This window comes from Seriola dumerili, unplaced genomic scaffold (assembly GCF_002260705.1).
Source record: "Seriola dumerili isolate Sdu_G_001 unplaced genomic scaffold, Sdu_1.0 BDQW01000121.1, whole genome shotgun sequence".
NCBI lineage: Eukaryota > Metazoa > Chordata > Actinopteri > Carangiformes > Carangidae > Seriola > Seriola dumerili.
Genome location: NW_019174376.1, coordinates 716432 through 727592, shown reverse-complemented (window position 1 = coordinate 727592; position 11161 = coordinate 716432). Strand labels below are relative to the sequence as shown.

The 11161-nt window shown below is 40.2% G+C and overlaps 1 protein-coding gene across 1 annotated transcript in view; it reads left to right on the top strand.

The window, feature by feature from the left end:
- Positions 1-11161, top strand: part of megf6 (multiple EGF like domains 6) — an 81044-nt gene that overhangs the window by 36421 nt on the left and 33462 nt on the right. The window contains exons 5-6 of the mRNA XM_022748240.1: positions 2760-2882; positions 10929-11051. Coding sequence (XP_022603961.1) covers positions 2760-2882; positions 10929-11051 — 246 coding nt within the window. The remainder of the gene's footprint in view (positions 1-2759; positions 2883-10928; positions 11052-11161) is intronic.

The window sequence follows — 11161 nt, the reverse complement described above, 5'->3', positions numbered from 1 at the left end:
CCTCCCCCACCCGACCCCACCCCACCCAGAGGTCAGGGAGAAGAAACCTTAGTGATTTGATGTTCACGGGAAGGAGCCGATCTTAAAACACATCTTGTTTCAAGGAGGCTACAGCTCTTGTTTCTCGCCCGTAGATGTGTCTGATCACTCTGCTGGAGGCTAAGTCTGGTGATGGATCTCTGGACCTGTGAGGATGACGTCCTCCCCCACCCGACCCCACCCCACCCAGAGGTCAGGGAGAAGAAACCTTAGTGATTTGATGTTCACGGGAAGGAGCCGATCTTAAAACACATCTTGTTTCAAGGAGGCTACAGCTCTTGTTTCTCGCCCGTAGATGTGTCTGATCACTCTGCTGGAGGCTAAGTCTGGTGATGGATCTCTGGACCTGTGAGGATGACGTATGGTAAATTAATCTCACCGTTGCCCCCTGCAGTCAGGTGAGGGTGTAGACTCTGCTCCAACCCCCTGACTCACTCATGTCTCCAGAGGTCATTGAGTTTAACATTGAGGAAAAATGAGTTTTATGGCAGGGAATGTTTCTGTTATGAAAAAAGATTACATTAGTATAAACAGTCATGTAGCATAGAGATATAGTGATTAGAATAAAGTTCAGCCACATATTCTCTGTAATCAGATATATCTCTTGTCTTGCAGAGTTTTGGAACTATTTATTGATTTCCAATGTGGTCTTCATTGTAAGAAGAAAAGAAAAGAAAAAAATCAGACAATGCACTGTCAGACTAATACAATACAAATATCCTTAAAGTGTCTTTCTTTGCGTGGTTTTCTACAAATGAGTTTCTGCTGCCCCCTAAACATGATTTTCGATTCACTCAACTGAATTCCTGATGGGCAAATAAAGAGAAATTCCACAATTTCAAATCCATCAATAAAAAATAAAAAAAGCAACTTTATCTATCCAATTTAGACAGTCAGTTTCCACTTCTGCATTTCATATTCTCCTCCTGACCCGTACTAGGTCAGCATTCCTGAGTGCTTATTGGGCAGAAATACTTGGGAGAGTGATGAGCGTGACACTGACCCCGGGCAGACCCCTCCTCAAGCTGCCACACAGGTGTGTGGCCTTGAGGGGTGGGGGGGGGTAGACGTCCTCAAACATACACACACGCACACGCACACGCACGCGCGCGCACACACACACACACACACGCACACACCTTTTCACTGCAGGATCCCTCAGGGTACTTTAATCCTGCCCTTGACTTCAGGTCGCACCCTGCTCAGTGACCATCACTTATCTTCTTCAGTCTAGATGTTTCTGTGTAATTTCCTTTACAATATGCTCTTGTTCCGCTGCTTATTTAGCAAAAGAAATGAAGTGAACTAACAGGCAGGCACTCTGTCTCACCCCAGGACCCAGACGCATTAAATTAAACTCTTGTGACGCAGTGCCCAAATAAAAATCAGTGAACATCCCAAATTGGATTTTTAGCTGCAGTTTATCTAGTCCTGCTTAGAAGGATTGGTGTAATAAATTGATCGGAATGATGTTTCATAGTATAATAAAATGTATTGTTGATGTTTAAAGTAACATTTCATTACATGTTGTATGCAGCTTAGGATTTACGACAGTTTTTAACACTTGGCAATAGAAGGAGTGCAGTGTTTTTGGTGTGAACATTTCCAGATGTTGTAAACTGAGAGGGAAATCGTTTAATTGGCTGGTTAAACGCTGGCATCGCAATGTACCAAAATTTGCTAGGAGGGGGAAAATGTTCTATAAAAGCAATTTTCTTTGCGTCCGTACTCTTCCCTCTGTACAGTAACTCTCTTCTTTTATGGACATGGAGAAAGTTTACAAGCTGATTAGTGCCAAGTGAATGCTCCCTTCCTAATTTTCTCCATGGCTTTCAGTTTTCAGTCCAAGCTTCCTTCTACTGGCATGGCAAATGCAACAGCCCAGTGTCATCAAGTTTCGAACCGCACCGTGAGCTTAATCTCTCCTGACAAACTCCCACATGAATGAAATTCAGCGTTAACGCAGGCAATGTGCATCTGTGTCCTGAAACTGCGGCGTAGAGACTGAACAACACATTACTCCTTTCATTCACGATTTGAATATCTCCTCATTACGCAGAATCTGTTCAGCTCAAATTATGGTATACGCTGAACTGTCAGCACCTGTATCTGACCCGAGTCATTATGCGTAGTTAGGGGAACTGAAGGGAAAGATTTTATCTGGTTCAGCTGATGACAGATTTGGCAGAATATGTAGCTGATGGAAATGAAATGGAAAAACTGTGACTTCTTGTGGAAGTGTTTTGGAGATCCTGCTGAAGAATGCTAGTCCCGGTTGATGTTGGAGTAAATTTACAAGTCAGAGGCAATGAGGACAACATGTTACTGCTGCATATTTGCTTTTGTCCCACTCAATTTATCACTTGATATATTTTTATTCTGTTTTGGATGTGTTGTGTATTTTCCTTGAAGTTGGTACCGAGGAGACGGGTTTAAGGATGGAAACAGCACACACACAGCTTCCCACAGTAATTCTCATGAATTTCCAGGCACTTGATCATTTTCCACAATTTCAAAAGTTGGATACAAATTTATCCATGGAGGACATTTAAAACTTAGACTGTCATGAAAAGGAAGATACATTCTTTCTTCATCTTTGCTGCTCAGAAACAAAGCCAACGGCTGTTTTTCACCGAAACACTGAGCATTTTAAACATGTTTGACTGTTCTTCCTAATCTCTGTTTTTGTCTGAACTTTGTCCTTGTCTCTCCCCGTCCAGATGTGAATGAGTGTGAGGAGACCAATGGAGGCTGTGAGGCTTTGTGTTGTAACACCATCGGAAGCTTCTACTGCAGGTGTCCTCCTGGACTGAAACTGAATGAAGATGGCAAAACATGTCAAGGTGAGTACTCTGTTGTTTGGTTGTAGAGCTGTTTATAAATTTAAAGGCACACTTCATGAATTTTACACACAAAGATCACTTTGCCTGTCATGGGTAAAAGATTCAAACAGTTGTGTCATGTCGTGTGTGGTTCCGGAGGAGCTTTTTAAAGTCAGTGTTATATATATCAGTTATCTATGTGTGTTACAAACTGGGGTTTTTAAGACATTGATTTAAACTTTATTTTTATACATAGCACCTTTTAGTTTCATTCAAAGTGCTTCACAGATGATTGACAATTCAAATGTCAACAGTAACACAATAAGACCAATGCATGCAAAATATAAAAAAGGATGAAGAAATGATAATAAAACCTATTAAAAGATTTTAAAAATAATACTAGAATAAAAAGAATAAAATCGATAAAAGTGAATAAGTAATGATAATGAATAGAACATTTTAATACATTAATACAATAAAATAAGTGATTAAATGAAATAAATAATCATAAATAGTCATAAATATTCTAATTATAAGCCTAGGTTTTAAGTTTGCATTTAAAGGTATCAGCACTTTCAGCTGTTACCAGATCCTCAGACTGTTACAGCGGCTCGGAGCATAAAAACTAAAAGTCCTGCACTTTGGAACAAAAGACTCGTGCCAGAGGACCTGATTCATAGATTAGAAGCATATTAGATAAGTCAGCTGGTGCAAGACCATGAAGTGCTTTATAGATAAGTTGAAGAATTTTTAAAGTCGGAAACAGACAGGCAGCCAGTGTGAGGACTTTTAAAAAGGTGTAATGTGTTCTCTCCCTCTGCTTGTAGTCAGCACTGGGAGATCTGAATCAGTTGTAACTGGCATAACTTTTTTGGGTAGACCAGATTTGAGAGAATTACAAAAGTCTAGCCTGCTGGATATAAAAGCTTTGGAGAATTAGTCTCTGTGTCGCTCAGACAGAGGAGTGCCTGCACTGCAGCTATATTTTTAAATTTTAATGAGGTGATTTGAAATGAAAGACCTCTTGTGAGTCCCCCAGCTTTATTGAAATGCTACATTTAATCAGTGGAAGATATTATAATATGATACTATATATGGCAGGAGATATATAAGGGTTCTGCTCACTGTACTGTACACTTTTAATTTTGTCTAGCTTACTCTGCAGCTTTCCTGGTGTTACTTTGCTTTTCTAGCTGAGTATTTTTTCTCTTTTCTGTTTTTCCATTAAATCCACATCATTGCTAATGTTAAGTTGTTCAGTTAACAAGTGCAAATGTTAAGTTTTAAATATCTTATAAAAACACAAATTGTCAGCTCCAAGATTCCTATTATTATTCTTGCACTATTGAAAACCGCCAGTGTGATATTTTATTTTGTCAGTTTTGCACAGACTAAATTGGTAGCATTTCATTTTACTTCCAAGTTTCACCTCACTCTGATCAAAGTTTGTGTCCTTTACATCCTTAACATTCGCAAGACTGACACAATTTTATTCTGTATTTATTTGTTCATATTTATGTTGGCATTAATAGAGGTTTGTTTTTTTTTATGACTCAGTGAATGTTGATCCTGCACTCTGTGAACATTAAAACCAGATCATTTAAACTCAAACGAACCACAGTACCATGACTTTTTAACTTGTACACTGAAGATGATCAAATCATCTTGGCTTCTGCTGTTTTCATAACTCAGACTATCTGTGGAAGAAAGTGTAGCTACCAGTCTATCAAGAAGCCCATCGTCCTTTTAACCACAGCAAAACCAAACAGAGCTTCTTCCCAACATTCTCCCATGAGCTTTCTTTTTGCTCCATCATAGTATGATGTTTCTGATTAGGGAATATTTGCGAGTGGTTGGTTTAATCACAGTAATGATTCCTCTGTGCAGCAGCCAAGCCTAGAGGAGAGATGCTGGACTGCTCTGCAGCAGCATGGCTGTCTGCTGGAGGAACCAGTGAGAGATCCGATCCAGGTCACGGTTATTAGGAGAGTCGATGGGAACGTTGTCACAGCTGGCTTTCATAGCTAACTGCCCTCCGCCACCGCCAAACAGCAACCCGTAGCATTAGTGTCCTAATTATCTGTAAATGGCAGGAGTATTAACGGAGGTAAAAGAAGCTGGGTGCACAGCGTCTGTAGAGAATGATCAGCTCTCCTTCTTCATGACGGCCTGAAGCTGGGAGAGCCCCAGCTCAAAGCCCATATTAGTCTGGATGAGAGGCAACATCTATTCAGTTAGCTGTTACGAATAAATGATTCAGGGGAGTTGGACCGCACACAACCACATTAATACTTTGGGGTATTCCTGTCCTTGGCAATGTGCAATATTTTTTTTCAATGAAAGACATCTGCTGCGGGATGTTAATGTGCCGATACTGTTGGCATCGACAAGAAATGAACAAATACATCTTTTGTTCAGTACAAAAAAGAAAAAAGAAAAAAACACAAAAACAAATTTACAATTTAATCCCTTGTGGTGAGTTCCCTATGTTTAAGCTTCTGGTCAAATTCCATTTTATTTGTGCGTTTATATTCCTGTATGAATAAGCTGCATTGATACAAATGGCACTGATCAGTGTAGAGGAGGCCAACATCAACTGCTGTCATGCTGGGTGCAGGATAGCAGTGACAACATTTCAGCTGTCACGCCAAATGAACTTCACAGCTCAGATCAACACGACCGTGAAGGTGGCAGTAATGGTCTGCCTGTTCTTGCCACCTGTCGTAATGGTGAGACACTTTTTCCAAAATCAGCAGGTATTATATGTTCTTGTTAACCCAGAGAGCAGGACAGTTACTGTAAAGTTTTTTTTTTTGTTTTTTTTTTTTACTGTTGCGAGGTTCTCTCCTGGATTTTTCTGGTATTTTATGCTGATTTTTTTTTTTTTTTTCCTCTGAGTTATTTTCCAGTTCTGGCTCTGAGCCTATCGTCTGTTTTCCATGCTTTAGAGAGCTGCTGTTTCTCCTCACCTGGCTGGCATCATTGTCCTCATAATTCTGCTGTCTGCACAAATGCGCATTTTTATGTGCGATGTGTGCAGAGCTGTGAATGTCTTGGCATGTGGCATCACAAAAAGGATCCGTATCAGTTTCTGCTGGTCTGGCTGAGCTTGAGTACACCTCAGATGGTTGCGGCCTGATGTAATGACAGTGCAGGCGTATGTTATAGAAGCTCTGTCGTTGCATTATGAAGAGGCAAAGTCATAAAAAGTGCAGCTCGTAGTCGCTGCCTGTTGCAGAGGTCTCTATGGGCCGTTTCTGTTCAGATGAGGGAAGTGATCATGACTATGAACATGCTTTGCGCTTTAGAAGCTGTCGTGGTTCTGCTGCTGTGTTTGGATGTATGTGTTGGCAACAGATGAAAGAGCACGGTGCTTAGCTCCTGAATAGACCATTTCACTGCAAGGCTCATTCCTTTCTCAGATGTTTGGATTAAAAATACTGAATTTGACTTCTGGCACTTATCAAATTTGGCGTTCCTTTAGTGGCAGGTTTTTTTTTTCTTTCTTTTTTATACATGTCAATATCAAAAGAAAAATATAGACAGCACATCCTTTAGTTGGTACACATTCTTTGTTCTCCAACACCTGAATGATGTGCAGTCATAAATCCTCACTTTTTATCTCATAACAGTCTTTGAAGAGGCAGTAAAAAACAGTGGCACAATAGCGATATGGTGAATCACTGAGGGTAAGAGATAAAACACTGCTGGCTGGTAAAATGCAGAATTGGTTATTTGTAGTTCAAGCAGATGTACCTTTAGTGTGAGAGAGAGTTTGGGCTCAGGGTGAGAGGAGAGTGTGGGGACAAGGGGGAAAGAGAGAGAGGAGGGAGAGGAGGATCTTTAATGTGATGGACATTTAGCTTTGGTAGATGGGAGGGTGAAACAGAGAGAGAGAGAGATGGAGGGAGGGAGGGAGGGAGACAGAAAAATCAGGAGGCAGAGTGAATAAGACCTAGTTACCATGTTACTTCAGAGCAGGAGTCTTTACTGGACTGGTCATTAATTTTAAATAGTTCATAGTTAATATCTTTAACAAAAATATTTGGACTGTTTTTTTTTTTTTTGTTTTTTTTTTGCAATAATTAAAAAAAAAAAGTTTTTTTGCTTTGAATATTTTGTGAGACTTTTATTCTCCAGCCATGGCTTTGTCATCGGGATGGTGGATTTTCCTCTTGGTATCAGTTGAAGTGATGGCATGTTTGACATCTGCTGCAAACTATCCACACAGTTACTACAGAAGGATTTGCTATAGGCCACACTGTCACCATGGATACCATGGCTACAACCAGGCCTACCTGGCGGCAGGTAAGCGACGATTTCACAGCCAAAATGCAGATGCAGCTGCACTGTGGGTCCATCTACAAGAGTGAATTTGTAAAAATGATTTAACTGTTAAACATTGAAGAGAGTGACGCTGTCATTTTATTTTTTACAACAAATTGATTTTACTTTTTCAAATAAGTAGAAAATCCTACCATATACTGTATATTTTTTTCTTTTCAAAGTATGAGTTCATTTCACCAAGGATTATAAATATATTTTTGTGTGCACATACATACATTGTTTTTATATAGAGCGGGACTTACAGTAGTCAGAGTATTTGTATGTGCCGGGTCATGGCTCCGACAGACTGGTTAATCAGACCCACTGATAACGAGTCTCCTGTACACGCTGTCTGGCACCGTCTTTGATCAGAGCAGGGGAGGATCACTTTTATCAACAGAGATTAGAGCACATGAAAACACTAACTATGAATCATGAGAGATGCTTTGTAACGCTAACACAAACAGGGCTCGATACCAGACACACTCTCGACAGATTATGTCAATATTATTATGACTGAATATTTCATTTCATGTTCAGCATGACTGCAGCACTCGGGGATGAATGCACATGATGAAACATGTTTTACATGTATTGCTGCCATATTGCTGATAATCCCTCTGCTGCTTTACTTAGATGTCGTTTTTGGAGATGAATCAAGACTGTTCAGAAATAATTTCTTTTCTGCCCACAATAAACAAAATCACTTATCGGAAAACCAACCAAAACAGTTTTCCATGCAGATGACACTGTGCTGTAGGTGGCTGCGGGCAGAGAATTAATGCATCTTCTGTTAAAGCCAACGGCTGCTGAGGCTTTGGCTCTGAGCTCCAGAGGGATCATGTTCTGGATGTAGAAAACCACTGACTGTGCACTGCAGTTTGACGGAAGAACAGCGGCTCCGCAACGCTGGAGAGGTTTCATGAAAAACCAAACCAAAGGATGGCGTAGCAGCAAGTATGGAAAAATGAAAGAAGGGCTCTTGCCAGCTTTCCTGGACGAAGTGAGGCTGAAGTTTGGCAGCAGAGAGACCAAGAAGAGGAAAGTTTAGAAGCTCATATCTGCCCCAAACACTATACTGGATCAGTCAAAGGATATTTCTGTAATTCAGCTGTCTTGGGCAGGTTTCACTGCATCCATTAAGCAAGTACATTTTGGTCCCCTTATGCTCATAAACTGCATTTTTGTCCTCATCCTAATCCTGTCCTTGTTTTTACTGTGAACAGTAGAATCAGTGTTCCATTTATCATATTAACCACTAAGATTTCATAATTTACAACACTGCTTTTCCTCCATAATGTACCATAACATCAGGGTTATGGGATTTTGGGCCTTGTAAAGCTATAAATTATGTGTAAATCACAGGTCATATACTGTTTGTGTGTACTTGTGTGCACAGTGGGAGCATGGAGACAGTGATGTGGTGGAGTGTAATGTGCATGATGAGGCTTAGATGCAGGTTGTCCTGCTGCCACGCTGCCTCCATCCCATGCGAGCCTGGATATATGGAGGCCAGATTCTGGCCATGAAAAATATTAGGTTTAAAGCTGCTATAATAAATAATTTTATATCAACAATGAATCAAATTATTACATGTAATGTGAATGGGGTTGCATTCCCACAGATAATTTCACCCAACTCTGTAGTTCCCTTCAACTGTACAGATTTTTAGCGTCTCTCAACTCATTGTTTTGGTTTTTCAGAACGCAACTTGAGATGTTTTTGTTGACTCTCAACGCTCTCATCAGCATCGCAGTCAGCTGCTTTTTTAGTAAAAAAACTAACTTTCTGTTAAACGCACTGTATGCTGCCTGCCAGCACCAAACAGCAGACAGACAGACAGACAGACAGTTAGAGATTAGCTTGTGAACATAGTGGAACGTTTAGCAGCTAAAGAGCCGGATATTTCATTCAGGAGATGGTGGAGACCAAAAACAGAGCTAAAATTTAATTCATCAGGTGGAAAATAAGGAACTGTCAATAACTGCTAATAGCTCTGCAATGTCATCTTGAAAAGTAATGATGTGTCAGTGTTGTGTTTAGTAGTTTCAGTAGTTTGCACAATGTGGTTGTTGGTCTTCCCGAGGGTTCACACAACAACAACAGCAATGAAAATAAATAATTTGAAATGAAATGGTATCAATAAAACAAGAAAAGGAAAAGCCAAATATAAAAATCAGGAAATAAGTGAAATAACAATAGAAAACTTAGAATAAAAACAAGCACAACCATCGAAAATAAAAACTAACAAAAAAAACCAAAAATAATCAAAGAATTCCAAAGCAGCAATAACTAAAAGCAACATCTATGTGAGAGTCATTGATAATTTTGCAGGTATACAGGTAGTGTTACAGTTATTGTTCTTCAGTTTGGCGGTTACAAAGGAGATGTACATTAGTATCATGACAGTGCAACTATACTTTCCAATTTCCCCTGACATGGTGTATTTTGGTGTATGGGAGGAAACTGCACTGTGTGGCAAGATATGTAGGCAACTGTATGTATGTATTTATGTTCAAATTATTCACCCCCACTAAGGGCAGGCTACAAGACTGTCTGTCTATTTATTCTTCGGAGAAAGGGGATTTGCACTGTGATGAATGTTTAGAAATTATTTATGGGGTTTGTTTATACTGAGCTGTTTAATGACTCCTTTACGACACAGTGCCCAAAGAAAAAATGTGTGGTCTGTGGCGAGACGGTCAATCTATCAAGACAAATAAATGAAAGTAATATATATCACCATATTACTCATAAAACCAGCTCTTTTTCACAGGAATTCCTCTGAATGCTTTAAATAGTTGTTGCTGAAAATAGCTGCCCAGAGTCAAGAATATACTGAACAACACATTTCTCAAACAGACATTTAACTTGGCGCTGACTAATAGTCTTTTATGATGTGTTAGCTGTTTTTACAGACCTCAACCAGCAGCCAAAAGGCCATTCACTCTCACCTATTTAATGTGTCACATCGTCACATCACATGTTTTCAGTCAACAACATTTCCACAAACTCCTCCAGATAATTTTAGTCATGTCGAGGCGAACAGGTGACTTGCCACTGGCTTGGAGGGGGAGGTGGGGTTTGACTTTGTGTCCTAGTTCTGCTGATGATGATGGCGGCAGACGGGCTGTTAGCAGAAGACCAAACAATCAGCTCAGAGCTCACAGGGGGTCTGCTGTGGAACTCGGAAAACAATTTATTAGTCTCTGACCCCTAAAATAAGAAATGTTTAGGAACACGGCTTGTTTCATTTGAAAGCTGGTCACACAGCGAGGTGGTCATGTTTCGCTCACCACTACTTTCTCAGATGAAGAACCCCCTTATTTTTATTTGTTTATAATCTCAACGCTCGGCTGAGAGGAATGTGTATGTTTTTCATCCTCTCATTTGAGTTTCCATATGTTGCTGCACCCAGGGGACTTCGACAGGGAGCTAAGGAATTTAAATTTGGTTTTAAATGTTCAGTAGTTGTTACCACATGGGGGATTTGTTTGTTTGAGCTGCAATGCACTTGTAGAATACTTTCCCTTCTCATCCATCATCTCCTTTCTTCTTGGAGTACATCTTTATCCTAAAGCCTGCATTAAATTCCTCTCTTAGCTTGGCAGCTAATCTGGGCTTTATTCTTGTGACCAATTTTTTTCTCATAATGAGAGGATTTAGGCAAATTACTCTCATTTCTCTCCTGTCTCTCTGCTTCTGTCTGCTTCTATCTTTCTCCTCTCTCCTTCCCCACAGATATTGATGAATGCCTGGTCCACAATGGAGGCTGCCAGCACAGATGTATTAACACCAGGGGCTCCTACTACTGTGAATGCCACCCAGGCTCTCGTCTGCACGTGGACGGCCGCACCTGCCTCGGTGAGTGATGTTCCAGCTTTGTCTGCACACTGAAATAATACTGCTAGCTAGTATTCTTGACATCATTTGTCAAGTTGAGTTGACTAAAGGTATAATTATAGCATTATATT